This window comes from Thamnophis sirtalis, unplaced genomic scaffold (genome assembly GCF_051295495.1).
Source record: "Thamnophis sirtalis isolate CommonGarterSnake01/CBP01778 unplaced genomic scaffold, rThaSir2_p1.2 scaffold_6, whole genome shotgun sequence".
NCBI classification, from domain to species: Eukaryota; Metazoa; Chordata; class Lepidosauria; order Squamata; family Natricidae; genus Thamnophis; species Thamnophis sirtalis.
In genome coordinates this window covers 46,976,685-46,998,582 of record NW_028261386.1, presented here as the reverse complement: position 1 = coordinate 46,998,582, position 21,898 = coordinate 46,976,685, and the positions used below count along the sequence as shown (strand labels likewise).

The 21,898-nt window shown below is 37.5% G+C and overlaps 1 protein-coding gene across 1 annotated transcript in view; it reads left to right on the top strand.

Moving 5' to 3' along the window:
- Nucleotides 1-21,898, top strand: part of USH2A (usherin) — a 461,429-nt gene that overhangs the window by 234,652 nt on the left and 204,879 nt on the right. Inside the window, exons 33-34 of the mRNA XM_087718552.1 lie at nt 6,999-7,150; nt 15,262-15,424. Of these exons, the coding sequence (XP_087574678.1) occupies nt 6,999-7,150; nt 15,262-15,424 (315 nt within the window). The remainder of the gene's footprint in view (nt 1-6,998; nt 7,151-15,261; nt 15,425-21,898) is intronic.

Below are 21,898 nucleotides of genomic sequence, written 5' to 3'. Positions count from 1 at the left end.
GAAGTCAAAGCATCCATGTGCCATTTTTCAGTTTTTTTCACAATGTTCATTAAGTGAACCCATGGTTATAAATCCTAATGCCACAGTTGTTAAGTGAATTCATTCATTTGATTTTTTTGCCAGAAACCATGAAGTTGTCCCATCCAATATGTGGTTACATGACCATGGCAGTGGGGGAGGGGCAATAATTTACAATGATCAAATGTCAACTCACAAAGCATTCCTGGCCTGCTCTCCAGTTGCCATAGGTGTGAGAGAGAGAAAACCGATGGAGCAGCATGGCAGCCACAACCAGAAGCACATTCCATGCACACATTTTTCAAGGCTGTATCCTAGGTTACCTGCAACAGCCGGAAGGGTGTGATCTCTGGGGGAGGGAGGGAAACAGGGTCATATTTGGGCCATACATTACATGGGGTCAGAGCTGGCTTCATTTGGATACATGCTGACATGTTGCTCATAACTGGATTTCTTTTGAAGCTTGGTTCAAGACTCATGATTTAATTAGGGCAGTATTAGGGCAGGGTATAAATTACAGGGTGGTTAAGCAAGGACTACTTGTACCTCAAATGTTCTTCTCCACTATATGGCACTCCTTCATCTTTGCCATTTAGTTTTTCATGCTGTAGGAGGCTATTGCCACAGGATCTTTAAATCAGAGACAGAATCCAGGTGTGGGATTTTGGAATAGCAGTTCCACTAAGGTACTAGCACCAGTGGATCTGACTCATGAAATGTTTACCCAACTCTTGCTCTTGAAAAAAAACTCATAAGAGCAGGTAATAACATTACAGGAACAAGCCTACATTACTAGCATATAGTCTGGAAAAGAACTGGCCTTTTTTGTTTGTTGGAGATTGTATCATAGCTGTGTGTTCTGTCCCCCCTTCACGGCTCTTAACAAATGGCAAGACAAATAAACTTAAAAGCAACTTTCTTTATCAGTTCTCAGTTCAAACTGGCTTCGAGCCCAAAAATAACAGAAATACAGTCTCTTTCAAGCAGATAACAAAATACAAAACAACTCTTACAAGCAATGCACTTCTTCCAAAGTCTCCATGAATCAGGGTTACATGAAACACCAAAGCACTTATCCAAGTGTATCAAGCAATGTTGTATGAACCCAGGAACGCACAAAGAAACGTTGACTCCTGTGACTAGGGCGTGACAGCATCCGTCCTTTTATCTCCAAACCTGCCCCTAACAAGCCCCAGCTGCATAATGAATCTTGTATCCCGAAAAGACTCACAGCAGACATCTGCTGAGTCACAACAGCTGTGTATTTATGAAATTATTTTGAATATCAGGGCAGATAAGCAGGATGTCTTCTCCACTTTCTCTCTTTATGAAATTTATTAGAAGCAAGGTTTTGCTATTATTTAGTATTTAAATAACGTACTTTTACTTCATATATAATGAATGTCTATTAGCAGTCATTGATATATCGGCATGTGGTGCATCTAAGGCAACTATGATGAGCATTTTATTTTATTTTTAGTTGAACATTTTGCGTCTTAATTACTGTACTTAGGTTCTTTTTTGGATTTACAGCACTATTGATTTCCAACTTCTTATAAAACAATCAGTTAGAAACCACATCAGATATCACTGAGATGTCATTGGAGCCCAAGCAAACTGGATTTCTGAAAAGGCGATTCCTAAGCTATTAAGTGGGCTATAGAGGCAAAAATAAAAGAATATTAATAGCGTTGGAAATCTGCTGAGCTTCAATTTAGAACAATTTTTTGATGTCTCAAGTCTATTCTGATAGTAGAGAATGGGACATCAGGGCACTACAAAATACATTTCCAGAGTACAAGTAGAAAACATGAAAGAAAAGTATGACATTACATTACCCAAACTAGGCAACATCATCAGTGCTACACAGACTAGCATAGATATTATCTAATTTGGGCAATGAAATGTCTGCAGGAAAACAACCAAGCTCAGAGAGCATCAAGGACCTCTCATTTCAACCCCGAACTCAAGCCTGAGCTACAAATATTTTCCTTTAAAGAAAAGTATGCTAAAGCACAAAACCCTAAAATTTAATTTAAACCATAAAACCATAAAATCCAAAGCTTGGAAGTATCTTTAGGATGTCTCTCTAGTCTGCTAACAATCAGAAAAAACTTTGCAATCTTGTATCAACTTTGGGTGGTAAACAGTGATGGGTTTACTACCAGTTCACTCATGTGTGCACTCGTGCACGTGTGTGTGCTCCAGTGACGTGCAGTGGAGACGAGGAGGAGTGAGGCAATGGTGGTGGCTCCTCAGGGATGGTGACAGAAGGGGCTCCGGATGCCTGCGCCATCTCCCGCCTGTCTTCCGGGACTCGCCCAGCCTGGCACGCAGCATTTTAAAGTGCATGTCGACGCCTCAGCCATACAGCGGGCTTATGGCCGGGCCCGGGGCGGCAGCATGCACTTTAAAGTGCCATTGCGCCTCCTGGCCATAAAGCAAGACATGTTTCGGTCTATGGTGGGGCGTGGTGGCATGCAGTTTAAAGTGCCGGCGTGCCTTCTGGCCATTCAGCGGACCTGCTGAATAGCCGGAAGGCACGCAGGCACTTTAAAGTGCATGCCACTGCACCCCGCCATAGAGCAAAATGCATCCTGCTTTATGGCCGGGGCACTTTAAAGTCATGCCACCACCCCGGCCATACAACGGGACCCGCTGTATGGCCGGAAGCCGGCATGTCCCGCTTTATGGAGAGGCGCGGCGGCATGGCTTTAAAAATAAAAAAGTGCCAGCCCATGGGCCAGCAGAGGCGGGTAAAACACATAAACACAAACACAAATTACTTATAATTAAACAAATTACAATTACTTACAAATAATTTTGAATTCCTCCTCCCTGCCCCCTCCCTCCAACCCACATACCTTTTCCAGCTGTGTCAGAGGATTTCAACTCTCTTCTTGTCTGCCACAATGAAAATGTAAAAAGAAAAAGGCAAGAGCTGCTCTAGCCAGGCTAGGATAGTTGCTGCTAGAGTCACCACGTGGATGACTCTGCTTAACTGTTTAAAAAAAGCCTCTAAACAAAGTGCCCTCTGCAGGAGGAGGTGAGAGAACCACGTGCCTCCTTTGCATAAGGAATTTTTCACCTTTTAACCCTTGCTTAACTCTGCTCAAGTAATCATAAGGCTAGAGTAAAGGAGGCCCGTTGTTCTCTCGCCTCACCCTGCAGTTAAGCACTAACCAGAGTCATCCACTGTGACTCTGGCAGCAACTACCTCTGCCTTTTTCCTTTTAATTTTGTTTTTCTTTTCATCATGACAGTGGTGAGGCCCTGCCTCCCCTGCCTCCCCTGACTGCACGTCACTGGTGTGATCATGCGTGCATGTGCAAAAGTATCCAGGTGGGTAGGCAGAACCTGTCACCACTGCCACTACCGGTTTGCCCAATCCGGGGCAAGCTAGCAGAAACCCATCTCTGGTAGTAAATCATTCTAGTAAGTAACACCTGAAGAACTGAAATCCATGATACTACCTGATACATAGAAAACAGTATCATTGCAATTAGAGCAGTTATGGGGAGTTGGAATAAAATTCAGTTCAGGAGGACTATAACAGATACTGATAACACCTGAAAGTCCTTTTAGTTATTGGTGAGATACTTCCCCTGCTCTCTTTCCTCTTCATTTTGCTGTTAACTTCCTGTCCTCTCGTTTCCTGGTTCTGGTTATGTTATGCTAAAGGTTTGCCACGGGTGTGAAATTATTTGATTAGAATGAAGAAATAAGAAAAGGCATGGTAATATGATGGTAAAGCTCCTTTCAAAATGTGCTGGAAGGAATAGCCAGAAATAATATGGTAAAAGAGAAGAAGAGAAGCAGGAAACTAATTGGAATGAAATGTTTTTGCCCTAGAGCAGAATATGTTAGATGCAGCATTTTCAAACACTGTTTCATGATATGGGAAACAATTCAGCTTATATTAAATATCAGAAGTTCATAGGTGTTCAAAGGACAACCTTAGGCATTGCAAAGCTGAATTATAACCCCACCCCCATCCCATGGCAATTTTCTTCTCCTAGAAGCAAACACAGTCCATTGAGGGAGAATCTAAAGTATTCCTGTCAGACATTACCTTACTTGGGGTAATTTTCAGCTATCTGAGACTATTTAGAAACATTGTCCTGAGATGTTATTATATATCTTTTGAATTCTGTATTAGTATGTTTTTATACAGTATATTTCAAATTTTACATCCCAGTGGATAAAAACAATTCTTTCAGTTTTATTACAACAGCAATAATTTATACAGCAGCTTGACACTGAAAGAATGCTTTCACATTAAGGTGGTTTAATTATGCCTGGAGAATAGAAAATCTTCATGTCAATTGCCAACCAAGGAAATTTCCCCAAGGTTTTTGATGGAACAAATATTAGCAATATAGTACATATCATAGGTGAAACAGAATTATATTAAAAGGAAATATACAAGTGGACAAACATGAAGAGAATTTTTTTTGTCAGGAATTAGATTTGGGGCAAAAAGGTAGTTATAAATTATATTTTATGTGGCGTGTTAAAATACAATGATTTCCCTGAAGTGTGACCCCATCAAGACTTTAGGTTGGAGGAGGTCACTTTAGAAACATCTCTACATGTGCCTTGTCACTCTTTAACTTTTGTGAGATGAGAAAAACTGAAATAATTTTACAGAAATTATTCTCTGAAGTATTTTTTTTAGAAATACAAAATAAAATGAGGAGAGGGGACGAGCAAAATACTTACTTATCTGTGATGTCCTCTCATGATGATTACACAATTGCTCGTGTCCCAACTCTCCATGCAAGGATCTGCTTTCCCAATTAATTAGTTACTTAAATATTGTACTGTGTATGTAACCAAGTGTTTCTACAAAAGGGACAGCAAAACCACATAGACTGCATATTAGCACACTGATGAAACATTGTGAAGATTTAAAGCCATCATTTGTTATGGGAGCTCTTCTCCCAATCTATTGCACATGGTGGTTGTAGGGGACAAAATGGAGAAACAGTTCTGCACATAGCTTTGGGAAAAAGTAACAAATTAAGATATATAACTGATAAATAGGTATCATATTAAATGCTGAATTTGAATTAATCTCATTGCTTTTATTTTGAAGTAATGTCTGTTTTTCTATAGTCTAGCTATAGACAAATATACATCTAGCTGCCTGTCAGGTGCAGTGCAAATCAAATGGTCAGGAATAATTCTGGACACCTCTCCTACAGGCCTGTTCAAAGAAAGATAGATGATCACTTTTTCAATAAACAAACAAGTGGTATAACCCATAATATTTCTGTGTGAAATAATAATGAAAACACCATCATATATACAACAGATGTTCTTATTTGTAATAAATTCAGCAACTACTGTTGCAATGAAAAACTACAGATTATTTCTGAATGGTTGCATTATGTTGAAAATACGGTCCATTAGGATTTAAATATTTCCTTATTTTTATCTACATGTGAGTTTTTATGATATTGTGAAACAGAATTGCACTCATTTTTTTCAATTCTGAGTCTATTCAAAAACATATTCTGTGAGGAACCTCCCACACATTTCCAGAATGTCTGAATCTGAAAACACACTTCCATGGATAAAAATCTAAATTTGGGCACATAGTGTCATCCCATTGAAATAAGTTCAGGAAACTCCACAATAGCTGCTGGAACGCTGTCTAAGTATAGAATGACAACAGAATCTTGAAAGTCTGACAGAGGTTTTTTCTTCTTATTTTCCCTTCTTATACCATAGAGAGTCAAGGCAAGGTTTACTTGAGTTTGATTTGAACACATTATTTCCAGGCTTAATTCCAGTTTCATAGTTATTGGTTTTATTGTTGCTAGCCACCTAGAGTTCTGCTTATGATGAGTGGCCCTACAAAACTTTTAAATAAATAATAATAAATACATAAGTCCTTGATTTATGACCACAATTTGGACCAGAATTTATGTTGCTAAGCAAGACGGTTGTTAAGTGAGTTGTGATGAATTTTTCAACATTTTGCCATGGTTGTTAAACAAATCCCTACAGCTGGGCAAATCATGTGGTCATTAAAACCGGCTCCCCCATTAACTTTGAATGCCAGCTGGAAGCAATGCAAATAGTGATCAAATGACCTTGGGAACCTGCAAATGTTGCAAATATATAAAGGTAAAACGTAAAGGTTCCTCTTGCAGATATGTGCTAGTTGTTCCCGACTCTAGGGGGTGGTGCTCATCTTCATTTCAAAGCCGAAGAGCCAGCGCTGTCCCAAAAAATCTCTGTGGTCATGTGGCCGGCATGACTAAACATCAAAGGGGCACGGAACACTGTTATCTTCCCACCAAAGGTGGTTTCTATTTTCTACTTGCATTTTTACATGATTTCAAACTGTTAGGTTGGCAGAAGCTGGGACAAGTAACGGGAGCTGACTCCATTATGCGGTGCTAGGAATTTGAACTGCTGAACTGCTGATCTTTCTGATCAACAAGTTAACATCTTAGCCACTGAGCTACTGCGCCCCCTTTTGCAAATACATAGAAATTACCAAGCACCTGAATTTTGATCACATGACCGTGAGGATGCTGTGAAAGTTGTAAGAATGAGGTCTGGCTGTAAGTCACTTTTTCCAGTACTATTGTAACTTTGAATAGACACTAAATGAATCATTGTAAGAATAATTATATTTATTTATATTTATATATTTATATATATATATATATATATATATATATATATATATATATATATATATATATATATATATATATATATATATATATATATATATATATATATATATATATATATATATATATATATATATACACATATATATATACATACACACACACACACATACACATACACATACATACATACATACATATATTCTGAAGTAGGCGTCACTGAGTTCAATGTGACATACTCCCAAGTTAGTGTAACCTTTCAAATGTACCTTTATTGTGATTTAACAGTAATATGTTTCTCTTTTATTGCTATTGTTTTTAAAATAGGATTTATTACTAGTTATGGATTGTACATGAATGGCATTCTGGTGCAGAATTCCTCAAAAGTGACCTATTATATTTCTGGCCTTTCTCCTTGGAGTCTCCATGCCTTCAGAGTTCAAGCATGCACATCAAATGGCTGTGCTTTGGGCCCACTGGTGAGTTCTACCATTTACATTCTGAGAATACAATAAATGTCATTTGATACTGAATATCAAAGTAAATGGTGTTGATTCTCACTGATCAGTATTAACCCATCTGACATTTTACAAAAAAATGCCATTAAAAGCTGTAATGGATTCAAATAGCTTACTACTAAGCACTTTTTCAAAATATCATTTAGATACAGTAAAGTCAGAGATATTGGGGAGAAGAGAAATGAGAGAGAAATGTGTATAATTGAAATTAAGGGAAGTTGATACATTTAAAAGCCACAACTTGGTTCAATCTGATTTAAAAGGACACAATTAAAGAATTACTATTGCAGGATGAAGAAAAACTTGCTAGCTCTTCTTTCCCTGAAAAAGTATTGTGTGAAACATTCATAGAAGTTCAAACAAATTATACATCACACCTTGAAAGATGTTATTCAAAGTGATACCTTGCTTTAAAAAGCTATGAATCTGAGTTTAAAATTAAATATTTAACAATATAGTAAAGAAGCAAACTATGCATGAGAATTTTTAATATGAGCTTGTCTTCACATTGAAAGCAAACATTTTATAATTTAAATGATATTTATATTATTCTTTAATCTTAATCATTTTACAGTTTTGCGATGTTATGCTCTTGTAATGCATACTTTAACACTGTAAAATATTATTGTAATGTACAGGATAAGTTTCTTTATTATATTCCCCCTGATTAAAAAACAGTTCAAGCACTATATTATGTTGTGTCAAAAATAACATATTCTCTGCCTTTGTGGAGCTGAATTTACGCCTCCCCAGTAAAATCTGTGACATAAAACCCCTCATTTTCCTCATCTTACTCAAAATGGGGAGGGGGGGGAAGAAGTACATATTCTAGCACTTCTGGTAAAATTTTACTTAACAAATCTCTCAGTTTGTAATAACACCTTTACTGTGTGAAGATTCCCCCAGGGAAGGATATCACAATTTATTTTTTTATTTTTATTTTGTCTAGGTTTTTCATTTTCTTCCCAAAATTCATTACTTTAAAATGCTAGCAATATCATCCATTTGTAAAACAGAATTGCGTACTTATTACCATTAAACATTATAGAATTTGAATGGGACTGATGAATATTTACTCTTAAAAGCATGAGCGGCTTTTTGCCAATTTTTATACTTTCTTTTCTCCCTCCCTCCCTCCCTCCCTCCCTCCCTCCCTCTCTCTCTCTCTGTGTGTGAATTAGGAAACAATCCACCAATCCTTGTTAAATTGTTCTGTTGCATTTCATATATTTCTTACCGCATAAGCCTATTTATAATGCATGAAAATTGCACAGCAATGACTGTGCTAGCACAACCACACCCTTAAAGTGTTTTCATGTTCTGTTTTAAGTTATCCAATCCCAGGTACAACATCATTATTTCTAAGATCACTTCTCTTGTGACATTGATATAGTTTATTTGCTGCTTTCATTATCTCTTCTGATAATACAGTGCTTTCAATATAGGTCCTTCCTCTATTATAGAGAAATTGCAGTTTACCTAATTATTACTATCAGCCTGAATCAATCTACTGAAGCATAAAAACACCTTGTTTAAAGTTATGTATTGTGATTCATTATGCTGGTCGAGTGCAGATTGGTAGATAGTCCTGTGAATTAGGGCCGAGAGGGAGGCAGTAACTCCAGAGTCAACCAATCAGTTTCTGTGCATGAGGACAATCCTTTACCTTAACTGTCTCTTAATTGATCAGTGATTATTGGTATTACTTTCTCAAAAAGGAAAAAAAACATTCTATGTTCCTGACCCATCTTGAGTCACAAAAACTGAAATACATTTCTATTTAAGAAGCACAGACCTAAGTACTACCAGGATATTAAAGCACCACATGGACATTTGATTTTCTAAAGTATTTATCTCTCTCTTTACCATTTGTAACTTAGCTCTCTGATTCCTTTTTAATAGAAACAAAGGCATCTCCCAATAGTAAGGTAATATTCTGCTTCTAGCTATTTTTACTGCAGATCTTTTATTTAATGTGCCAGGAGTAAAGATTTGGATCCATAGATTTGAGAATTGCTCTTGCATAATATTTTAATTTTTCCCCCCAAAGTAGCATGTGATTTCAGACTTAATGAAAAGCTAGGAAATTTATAATTAAGAATATTAACTTGAATTTAAACAGAACAGAACATTACTTTGAACTAGTTTCAAAAGGCTATTTATGGAAATAATTGCTATTTTGTCTTTTTAACTAATCTAATACGTCCTGACTAAAGGATTTGTCCCAGATACAAATGAGAGATAATGTAATGATATGAGAGATAATATCAAATATATATTTGAACACTATTGAGGCAAACATGGGGGGGGAAAGCAAAACAGAATTTTACTGAAGAAAAAAAGCAATATCTGCACCAAATAACAGAATTTAATATCACTATTAAACCAGTTAAATACCTAAAACTGTACTTAATGGAAAACAATAAAGACTGACTTAAAAGGTAACTTGGAGACTTAATGCAAGATATTGTAAGATTGAAAAAAGTGAACTTATTCTGATAAGGTAGAACATTAGCAATAAAAATGAATGTTTTACCAAGGATTAGTTTTCTATTCCAAATTATTCCAGTGAAAATTGAAGATAAGGTATTAAATAAGTGGAAAAAACAAATAACAGAGATTATATACTCAAACAAAAAACCTAGGAATAAACTCAAGATTTTTCAATATAAGGTAGACTGATATTAACAAATCTTTTTTTTTTATTTTAAAAAAATATTTATTTATTTTCAAAACAAACATATATTGTAAAAAGTATATCAGGCTGGTTACAAAAAGCTTTTGTGCATCTCTTCCACTGTCATCAAATATAATTCATATTAATTCAATATCTTAACTCAAATATTTACTATATTAACATCATCATACCTCCACTTTTATTTGACTACAGTTATTTAAACATTCTTCATCCTTAAGTATACCAAGATTCAATACATAACCACATGCTGGCATTTCATTTACTTATTTGTAAAATCCTCCATTAACATTAAGTCCTCATATTCTGTTTTAGCTAAACATCCATAATATTTAATACCAAAATTTTCTAATCCTCCATAATTTATAATATAATATAATTTATTATCATTATCCTTTCTTTATTTAACTATATCCTATATTATAATTATTATAATAATTATATAATAATTATTATAATTATTATTATCCCCCTATTAGTTAAAACCTAACTGTATATAGTTTTGTTTTTGTTTTTTATTATAATTATTATTGTTATTAATAATCTTTATATATAGTCAAAAATATTTCTAACCTTCCCTTCTCATATCCAATTATTACTTATCATAACAGCTCAATATTGTATACATTACTATCGTTATCAATTTTTATTTAACTATACCTATTACCAATGGATTTAACTAAGTTTAGCTAATTTTGAATTATACTCTTCCATCTATCAACCTGTATCTCTCCAATAACAGAACAATCTTACATCTACTGCCATTTGTGGATCCAATTCTCCAAACATCTTTTTGAATGAGTCCCTACGAAGTAATCTTTGCACCTTCTTGTTTGTAGTATCTCTCATATAATGTTGACGCCCTCCTTTTGTTACCTTTATCAGCTTGTCTTTAATTCTCAGCAGTGTTATCAAATGTTTTGCAAATAGTATTTCATAGTCCATAAGTTCTTTAGTATTTTCTTCTCCTTCTATGTCCTGTCCTTTGAAGTAAATTTTCTCTCCATTTAACTCCTCTTCAAATATTCCATTCTTTCCTCCCTCAGAAATAAACCAATTGTCATGAATATCAACAAGCTCAATTTCTTTATCTCCGTTTTCCATTTCAGTTTTTTTGAGTTTCCATCTTCTTATTTTGTATTTGATGAACATCCTCAGTTTTTTCCTCACAATTTGTTGCCAAAAACACCAAATAATCCAATTTTCTCTGAATTCTGTCCTCTGTATCAAACACCCTCTTCAAAGCTGAAAGTATCGCTTGGAGAGACGCTTGAAGAGATGCCATGTTTATACGCAGTTGTATTTTTTCTTAAAAGCTCAGCAAGACTGGAACATTCACAAGTGAAAGCAGACTACAAAGGGAACAGCTGTACAATCTTATCAGATCTTAAGCCAGAACAGCCAAGCAATAAAAGTGTCAAGATGTAAACAGTCAATTTGTAGTCAATTAGCTTACAGAGAGTCAGAAGAAATGTTAGAGTAATCCATCCATTTGAAAAGGTTTACTTAAAATCAATCCATGTAAATAACATTTAAAAAGTAAGATAACCACTGTCCAAAACCATTAGAAAGATCAAAATCACTGCTAAGTTCTTCTATTCTTTGATTTAAGTTAGTTTTAAAAAAAATTAGGCAGTCCGTTTTTCTTTAAACAATAAAAGTTTCTTACCAGCTAAACACCTCTCCTCCAAATTGCCCTAACTTTATCAGCCTTGAAAGACTGGAATTTTTACTGCCAGAAGAAGACTTTAAACCTGCTTTTCTCGGAGATTTTGCGATATCCCTGAGATCAGCAAGATGTAATCTTCCTGTTCACCATCTCTTCGGGATGATTTAGGTCCGTTGGAACCCCCCAACAATAAAAGTATCGAGTGCGATCTCAGAGCATCTTTCTTTTATTTCAGTTTCATCCCAAATAATTCCATCATTTTTATTTTTAATTCCATTCACTCTATTGGAATTTCCTTGTTTAGGAATTCACAAAACTTTTTTTAAAATCTTTTATTTATATACAGTATGCCCTTTTAAATCTTAATCTTAACCTTGCCCTCTTTGCACAATTCCATATAGCAGACTTAAACTCTTCCATTGCTGTAAATAAAGCCAATTTAAGAATACATAGTCTGGGTGTCATCCCTTATCACTGATGCTGATCAGATGTTCTGTCTGGATGGAGATTTCATGGCTCCCAATTGATGATTTCCTCTGCTTTTTTCCTCCCCCTACTCATGCCAGGAAAGCAAGCAGCAATTACTTTTTTCCCCATGACTATATTTTTTTAGATGTACGTTTTCCATTTTTGTGAGTAATCACCAATTAGCAATCATGGGAAGCATACAGCTAAAAATGACTTTAAAGATAATTTGATCTAAGTACCTGCTTGGTATAGGAGATATTAATAATAGTGGTGATGAAAATTTTCACCTGTCTATTAGTGAATTATTGGGAGGTGTGGGGAAACTGTAGCAATCGTTATAAATGATATCTATCAATTAGTAGGATAAACTAGCAAATTGCTGTCAGTTAATTCCGGTCCTGCTCAGAAAGATTAAGTTAGAAAAATGTGGTTTAGGCAGTATCACCACCAGATGAATTCAGAACTGGCTGACAAACCACACACAACATGTTATCCTTAATAGAACTGCATCTACATGGGTACCCCAAGGCTCTGTTTTAGGACCAGTACTCTTCAATATTTTCAAAAATAATTTAGATGAATTAATAGAAGGGGAACTCATCAAATTTGCAGATGATACCAAACTGGCAGGAATACCCAACACTTCAGAAGATAGATTTAAGTTACAGAAATATTTTGACAGACTTGAACACTGATCCCTATCTAACAAAATGAAATTCAGTGGTGACAAAAATAAGGTTTTACATTTAGGCAAGAAAAATCAAATATACTAGTATAGAATTACTGGCTACAGCAGCAACTGCAAGAAGGTTCTAGGAATCCTAATAGACAAACATTTAAACATGAGCCAGCAGTGTGTGGTAGTGTTGCAGCAGATTGTGGTTAGTAATCTACTTACGAAAGAGCAGGACTTGAGACCACGAAGGAAGAGAAACAGGTTTATTGGATGCATCGAGTTCAGCGTGTTCACACACCAAAATCTGAACTGTCCGGGCTACGCCCAGGATCCTACTTTTATGCCGTGTTCCACACGGTGCATTCTCAAGGCATTTCCATACATGAGACAAGCATGACATTTCAAAAGGGGAAGTTCACTTGGACTGTTACAGCAAAGTATATAGGAGAAATAAAAAAAGAGAAGTTCCTATTTCATCTTAAGCTGTCAGCAGCTTTTACCTCTGTTCTATCTCTCACCCACGTCTGGCTTCCTGTGCCCCCACTTTACAGGGTCTTGCCACACTGTTCAGCCCTATTTGTAATACTTATGAGGAAGTTGGGGAGAAGGTTCACTCCAGCTAAAAGTCAACTTTGGGACTCCAGGGCACTAGAATAAAAGCCAAACTAAAATGAATGTATAAGGTCCATTCTATTAAGACCACCTAACCTGGCCAGCCACTGGTGGGTTTACCTGTGCAACCTCTGCTGCATCAGTAGCTGCCAAAAAAAAGCCAATGCAGTTGTAGGCTGCATTAACAGAGGGACAGTATCAAGATAAGTGATAGTAGCACTCTGTACTGCACATGTAAGGCTATACTTGGAATAGTGTGTCTGGTTCTGGTTGCCATGATAGAAGAAAGATGCTAAGGTCCTAGAAAGAGTACAGAGAAGAATAACAAACGTGAGAAAGGTTTGGAGGCTAAAGTGTACAATGAATGGCTATGGGAGTGGCTGTAGGAGTGTTTAGTCTAATGAAGAGAAGGTTTAGGGTAACATGATAGCTGTTTTCCAGTTTGCTGGAATAGCTGTTTGAGGATGTCACAGAGAAGAAAGGGTCGACTTATTCTCCAAAGTACCTCAGGGCAGGAGAAGAAGCAATGGGTGGAAGCTCATTAAAGAGAGATCCAGCCTGGAATTAAAAAGAAATGTATTGACAGTGAGAACAATTAATCAGTGGAATGGCTTGCCTCCTGGAGTTGTGGCTGCTCCATCACTGGAGATTTTCAAGAAAAGATTGAATAACCATTTGTCCAGGATGCTTTAAGATCTCTGGACTTGGACAGGAGATTGGATTAGAACACCTTCAAGGTCCCTTCCAGCCTATGATTCTATTCTATTCTATTCTTTTCAGTAGGAAATAATGGCAACAAATCATATTAATGATAATTGATATTATGAATATTCATTCCACTTTCATACTCCAGAAATACAAAGAAAATATTTGGGTTTCCTGTTTCCTGTCCATCTTACCCTGTTCTAGAGAAATTCTATTATTTGGATAGTTTTAGTTTGTTTATGGTCAAAGGTCAGTGTAATATCTTTCTTAGCAATGTATCTGGGTATAGAAATTACATTAGGTGTAGAAAAGAGAGTAGAAGAAAAGATACATGTGTTGTGGCCTATCGGCCACAGCCCCTCCAGCTGCCAAATCAGATGAGGAGGCAAAGTGGGAGTCAAGGCCAGCATCAAGGCAATTGGAGAAACCCAAGGGGGAAGAGGGAGAGGGAGAAATAGAGGCAGAGGTGGAGCCTGGAGCATCCATCAGTCCCCAGATGGAAAGGCAACAGCTCCCAGGTCAGGAGGTGGGCAATGAAGAAGAGGAGAAACAGCTGGATCTGGTGCCTGACGCACGGATACGCAGAAAGGGGGGAGCAGCAGGAAGTGATAGGGAGGGCCTCAGGACAGAAGAGCCATGGCTGCTAGATAAACCCTACCCTAGCTCTGGGGATAAAAGGCAAGGGGTGGAGACAGATCAGTGTCACAGACAACTATTCATCTCCTTATTGGTTAGCCGTTGATATTCTGAACTTCTGAATCCTGTCAGGAACTTTATTGGAATTCTTTCTTGGAATCTGCAGTGCTGAGAGTCTGATGCGCCTTCTGAGTGAGCGAGTTTGTGTATGCCGCACTTTCTAGGACTTCCTTTATGAGTGTGTGGGTAGAGAGAGAGACTCCTAATGTGTTGGGACCATTTCTGGGGGAAAGAGAATGAGCTTTGCTTTCCACAGGCACTTTGAGATTTCGTTAGCCTGCTGTGTGTGTGTGAGAGAGAGAGAGAGACAGACAGACAGACAGACAGGCTATTTGCCAGGGCTGCTCTCCTAATAAAGGGGATGTTTAGTTGAAAACAGCATACTAGACAAGTTTGGGAGCCGGATCAGAACAACATGATAGGTGCAGCACTGGTGTCAGGCCTGGAAGCCATCTTTTGCATTCTTTTGTTGGGGGTGTTACTTGGAACCCTGAGAACTGGTAGTTTACAACACAATATTCTCTTTCTTCTCTGTTTTATGAAATACCCAGGTAAAAGCTCATACAACTGAAGATGTACCTAAAGGAAACATTGAACTGTTTGTTATTAATCGTGGAGCCAAAGAAGTTAAAGTGAAATGGTTTCCTCTGAATGAACCCAATGGGCAAATAACATATGCTGTTCTCTTCACTGGAATCTTTTATGCTGACAAAGGTATTTCCATTTTGATTCATTACTGGAGAGCTTGTCTTACTTGCTCCTTGAGATGTTTACAGAATAAGTGTTTTATTAAAACATGAATCTGATATTGCTTCAATCTACAGCATAGAAACACGAAAGCAACAGAATTGCTTTAAAGCAGTGGTTCCCAAAGTGGGTGGTACTGCCCGGTGGGGGGGATGACTTGGGGGGGCACTAAAAGGCAAGGGGGATGGCAGGGGCGCTAAGAACCAAGGGGGTGGCAGGGGGGAGCTAAGAGGCAAGGGTGGTGGCAGAGGAGTGCTGGAGCTGGCCCCCTTGCAGGGCGCAATTCTGCCTGGGGCTCTGTTGGCCGCCAGTCAGCTTAACACTTCTGGCAGATGTGAAATTCAGTCTAACGTCCCAAAGACAGGAAGGATTTTTTGCTCAGTCGCTCGCTCATTCAGGAGGCATACAAGCATGTCAGGCTGGGGGGAGGGGAGCAAAAGGGGGGCAGAGAAAGAAGAGAAGAGCCTTTTGCCTGCATTTCTCCTCTGATACAACTCTGCATGTGCTGTGCATGGAGAAGAGATGCAGGACTGAACAGGGCTGTCCTTGGGCCTGCATTTCAGGGAATGGGAATTGGCGCTGCATTACGCAGCGAGTCCGATGTCACTGCACAAAAGCACTCACCTGCCTGCCTGCCTCTTGCGCTTTTATAAATGGCTTTACTTCTGCGCTGGCTATCTGTTGATCTCCGGGTGCGCTTCAAGGTGCTACTTACCACCTATAAAGCCCTTCATGGTAGTGGATCTAGGTACTTGAGAGACCGCCTCCTGCCAATTACCTCCTCACGACCCATTAGATCGCATAGATTGGGCCTCCTCCGAGTTCCATCTGCCAGTCAGTGTCGACTGGCAACTACGCGGAGGAGAGCCTTTTCAGTTGCAGCTCCGACCCTTTGGAACGATCTCCCCATGGAGATTCGTACCCTCACCACCCTCCAGACCTTCCGCACAGCCCTCAAGACCTGGCTATCCCGTCAGGCCTGGGGTTAAAGATTATATTCCATCCCCGCCCAAATGTTGAATGAATGTTGCTTTACTCTTTTAATTATGTATTGTCCTATATGTCTTTGTATGTTTCCCCTTCCTATATAAGTTGTAAGCCGCCCTGAGTCCCCTCAGGGAAAAGGGCAGCCTATAAATAAACTTAATGAATGAATGAATGAATGACTCCCTTTCTGGGGCTGCGCTGCGAGCCACCTCTTCGAGGCCTGTGCAATGGAGCCACCCCCCCCAATCCCTCTTGCACCCGTTCCACATGGACGCACCACTCTCACCTATCTCTACCCCTCCCACCTTAGAAATCCAACACAGGTAAACAAGTGGCTGCCGGGGAGAGGCTAGCCCCCCTCTGCCTCCTTGCTCCATCTGTAGAGGTGGCCTTAAAAAGCGAGGAGTGGGGGGAAGGGCACTTGGGGTGCAACTCAAACTTTGAGTTGCAAAGTAATCTCATTGAAGGCTGAAACATAGGGGAGGTTGTGGAAAAGGGATAAGCATACTGTTTTAAAAAAAGTAAATTAAAAAGTGGTCTAATTACTGTCTAAAGTTGGATATTGTCACATACAGGAAAAAGCAAAGCAAAACAAAATTATGATAGAACAACGTCCCATATTAGAAGAAAATGCTGTCTAAATGTTCCAGTATGCAAAACAAGATGTTTTATAACCAAATGGAATCAAAACATTGCAGTTGTTTTTAATAAAGTGCACTTCCTATCTTGATATTTATGCACAGTGAGACCTTTGTCACAGATAAATCTGGATAATGGCATCACTCTTATGTTGTATGGGTATATATGAGCTGCAAGCCTTGTATTTTGCCATAGTATTATCTACAGCTCCATAAGTACTACTAGGGTTTTGACCAGCTGCTGGGCACCAATATATTGAGGAATATCGAAAGACTGATCACGTGGAGCAGTGTAATGAGCATTTCTGAAATAGCAGATACCACAGAACAAAGTCTTCTTCCTTCTCTACCCCCACCCCACCCTGTTATTTTGAGGATCAGTTTGTAGCACCAAGCGGGCAGTGGACTGAAAACTTTTGTGAACCACTGCTTTAAAGTAAAAAACTGAAAACATTGATTGGATGGAACTTGAAAATATGATGTTTGGCCTTCAGCAATGATTCATAAATGTTGGTTCAGACTTACAAGTATACCATCACCAATCTACCTTGGGAAGAATCTCCCTTCTAGTAGAATTGTTTAGTAATCAGAATGTATCTCTGTGTATTATGGTGTTGCATTATATCCGTCGATAGAAAAAAGAGCTTAACTTAGTCATGACTATGTTAAATTGATTATAATGAACTTATTTAAATTATATCTGTGTCTCTATTATATCTATTTATTTACTTTACTTCAGGTTCTATTCCATCATCTTCTATGTCTTTGCCTGCTTTGGTTGCCATTGTTGCACATTTGTCAATTCCAAACTGCATACCAATGTCTTGGCTAAATTCTTTTGTGCTTTCAATTAATAAATTCAGTTCAGCTTTTGTTTTACCAAACAGCTTCAAATCATCCAAGTACACCAAGTGCGAAATTTTCAGTCCTTTCTTTACAAGTTCGTATCCATAGTTCATCTTCTTCAAAATGATTGTCAGTGGTAGCATTGGGAGTATAAGAAGTAGGGGTGAACGGGAATCGCCCTGGAAAATGCCTCGTTTAATTTCAACTTCACCCAGTACTTCTTCATTAGCTATAAGCTTCGTTTTGCAGAGGTTCATTGAAGTTTCCATGAATTTTTATATGTTGCTGCTGATGCCAAAGATCTTCAGGCATTTCTTGATCCATCTATGGGGAACTGAATCAAATGCTTTCTTATAGTCTATCCAAGCCATGGACAGGTTGCTTCATCTTTTCTTTGAATTCTTTAGGATTAGTTTGTCAATCAGCAGTTGGTCCTTTGTTCCTCTTGAATTTTTGCAGCATCCTTTCTGTTCTACAGGAAGCAAGTTATTTCTTTCCAAGTATCTGTAAATTTGGTTTGCAATGATACCAGTAAGGAGCTTGTATGTTGTTGGCAAACAGGTGATTGGCCTATAGTTTCCAGGATCCTTTCCTTTTTCTTTATCTTTTTGGATCAAAAATGTCATTCCAGTTGTCATCCATTCATCATTTTCAGGTGCTTTGAAGATCTGGTTCATTTGGACTGCCAATCTTTTGTGCAAACTTGTAAGTGCCTTTAACCAGAAGCCATGTATTATTATCATTATTATCATTATTATTACAATAATAGTAAAATATAACATCTCATGTTTTCAGGGTTTTTTTTCTTTTAGATTGCTTTGTTTAAATAATTTAACTAAAATTTGTCAATCATTTTTTTAAAAAAATATTGTTTTTATTTTACCTCTATAACAAACATAGGGAGAAAAGCTCTTTGGACATCATGTAGGACAGGGGTGTCAATTGTTAGGAATATAATCTAACAGTTGGGTTGGCAATATATAAACCATGTAACAATGTTATACCTGTTTCTTTAAATCATACTGTAAAATGTGATTGGTTGCTGTTTCCCTCAATCGGCCATAAGAGGGAGCCAGAATGACTGTTAGCTCTCTGTTTGTTAGATGCTGGGATGATCTAATCTGAGAGTTTTGGAAGCTGGCTGTTAGAAAGTGCTGTGAGCTATTGTACATTTTGCAACTGCTAGCAAACTTTGAGTACTGAACTGATTATATGATACTGGACTATGTTATTTGGATTATCCCTTAACTGAAAGACATCGATGACTGACTGTCTTATCCGTGTATGACTTGGACTGTTTGATGGACTCTGATACCTCTATTTCCACGAAAGTAAAAGCCTATTTAGACCGCATTGTCTCTGTATGCTAGTTTGTGTGTTCTCCAACACAACTCTCACAACACTTTGCTGAACGCAATTGCTCTTCCAATAATTATTATTACAATAATAGTAAAATATAACATCTCGTGTTTTCAGGGATTTATCTTTTAGATTGCTTTGGTTAAATAATTTAACTAAAGATTGTCAATCTTTTTTTAAAAAAAAAATATTGTTTTTATTTTACCTCTATGACAAACATAGATAAAAAAGCTCTTTGGACATAATGTAGGACAGGGGTGTCAATCTCACAGCCTGCAGGCCAGATGCATCACGTGCTGGTCACCCTCAGCCCCTTTAAGTGGGAAAAAGAGGGGGAAAGTTGATCACGTGATGACAATGTGATTTTGACACCCCTGATGTAGGACATCATGACTGGAGGTCTGAATTTAGTACATCTGTTCCATATTCCACAAAAAATATTTCTTCTTTAACCACTGTTATTTTACCGAGTAATTTCAGAATAAACATTTTCTGACAGATTATTGGATTGGAACGTGCCATTATTTGTTTTATTTTTTCCCCCTAAGATTAGCCCTAAGCCTAAGATTTGTTTTTCTTTTTGGTCACCCAAAAAGAATATTTGGAAAAATAATAAGTACAAAATAGTTGATTTCATGAAAGTAAATCTGTTTGTTTGTTTTCTTTTGAGGGAAAGGAATCTTGTTTTGAAAAAAATATTCCTCTTTTATATATTACTTAAGGTTTTGATGGTTCTACTGTAAAACACTTGCAGGGTTATAAGATGAGGGAATGATGGGGATGGTTGGGTAGAGAACCAACATTTTGGTAGGGCTTATGACAGCTAAGTCATTTCCATCAAGGGAGCAGATAAATAATTCAGATGTGATATTCCCCTTTGTGTTTAATTTTGCATTGTTTTTTTCTTCTGGAAAAAAAATCCTCTTTCCTTCTAAGTCGTGTCATTCCTGGTTGTCATCCCATCTCTCAGACCATCAAAACTATATTAAATGTTGCAAAGCTGTGTGGCAAGAGAACTTTCAAAAGTCAGAACCCATTTGCAGAGCAGCCCTTGTAGAAAATGTATTCTGTTCTCGGCAGAATTTTCCTTCAGTTCTTTCCACTGAGAAGTTTACTGATTTCTCCCAGTGGAATCTGCTGGAATTTATCGGTTCATGGTTGGCAGTCACAGATTAAGGTAAATGTCGATCCGTAATGACCTTCTACATGTTAGTATTGCAGTAAAGCTGGGCTTTTATGTCAAAGATATCGGAGAGGGAGCTATTACACATGACAGGGGTGATCAAGGGACTCCAGACCAAGGCAAGCATTATTAAATATTGACTAGTTCTGTGATTTATGTAGAGCTGGAGGAAAAAAGTGACTTTTTAACCATTATATATTCTTCAGCAACGAAAACCAGCCATTTATCTCCTGCTGGTAATAAAGCACACAGTGCCTGCATATTTTAGTGTAAAGGCTGGGGGGAGGGGGCACATGGGCTTATAAATGAGATGGACTCTTTCCTGATAACATTTCAGTTGGTTAATTGCCAAAAGCAAAACAAGTCCATTGGAAGCAGAGACACGTTTTGACTTGGGAAGCTCCTCTGTTGCTTCAGTCTGTGAGAAAAAGAGGAGGAGGGGGAACCTATTTGAGAAATGGACTTCAGGAGAAACCTTTTCATTTTTTCCGCTCCCGTGATAGAAACTTTGCTCGGCAATGCTAAATAAATAAATAAAAGTCATTTCAATGCAGTGTATCTTACAAGTTCTAAATAGCTATTGTGGCTGACATTTATGCAGGATGTTGGGGGGGGTAGTTAATTTTTATGCAAGAAAGAAATTACACATTAATTCAGCAAACTTACTTATGACACCATCTCCTCTGTAGATTTACACAGAGCTTACTGAATTGTCTGGTAGTTAATTGGACATTTTCTTGACATTATGAACAACTGTATTTCATCCATTGCTGCACTGTCTGGTGAAAAGGCAACACTAAAATGGTTAAATTGTACTGAAACTTAATTTGTACAAAAAAAAATATGTTGAAATAAAAAATACAGCTTTTCCCATTCAGGTTAGCTGCTCCTCGTGGGAATTCAAAGCTGCTAATATAGAAAACTAAATGATAAAGCAAGCTTCAGACATTAGACTTAAAAGTTAAGAGTGAACAGATTACAGAAAATTATATAACTTAGTGACAGGCTGTTGTAGTTTATGTTTAAGACTTGCGTTGAAAAGTTTCAGGAGTTTTGATCTGGCATTCAGAAAAAAATTGTTTAGAGACTGAATTAGCAATGCAATCACTTAAACAACTGATCCTTCCAGAAAGGTTGTATTCATTTCCAATCTTGGTCAATCAATGGGACCAGAAGTTTTGTCATCTGAACTTTCGACTTGTGCAGGAGCCTATCTTCAGAGAAAGCCTCTCTAGCCAAAGTCTGAAAGCTCTGAAAGAAGACAAAACATCTGAATGACCCAGATTGGATCCTGAATATTATCCCGGGACATGTATATTCACCTACATTCATTTCCTATAAAATTAAAAGGTTACCTTCTGACATTTACACATGTGTATACATACATATATATGAATAATAAAAATAGCAAAAGCAAAGTGCCCAAGT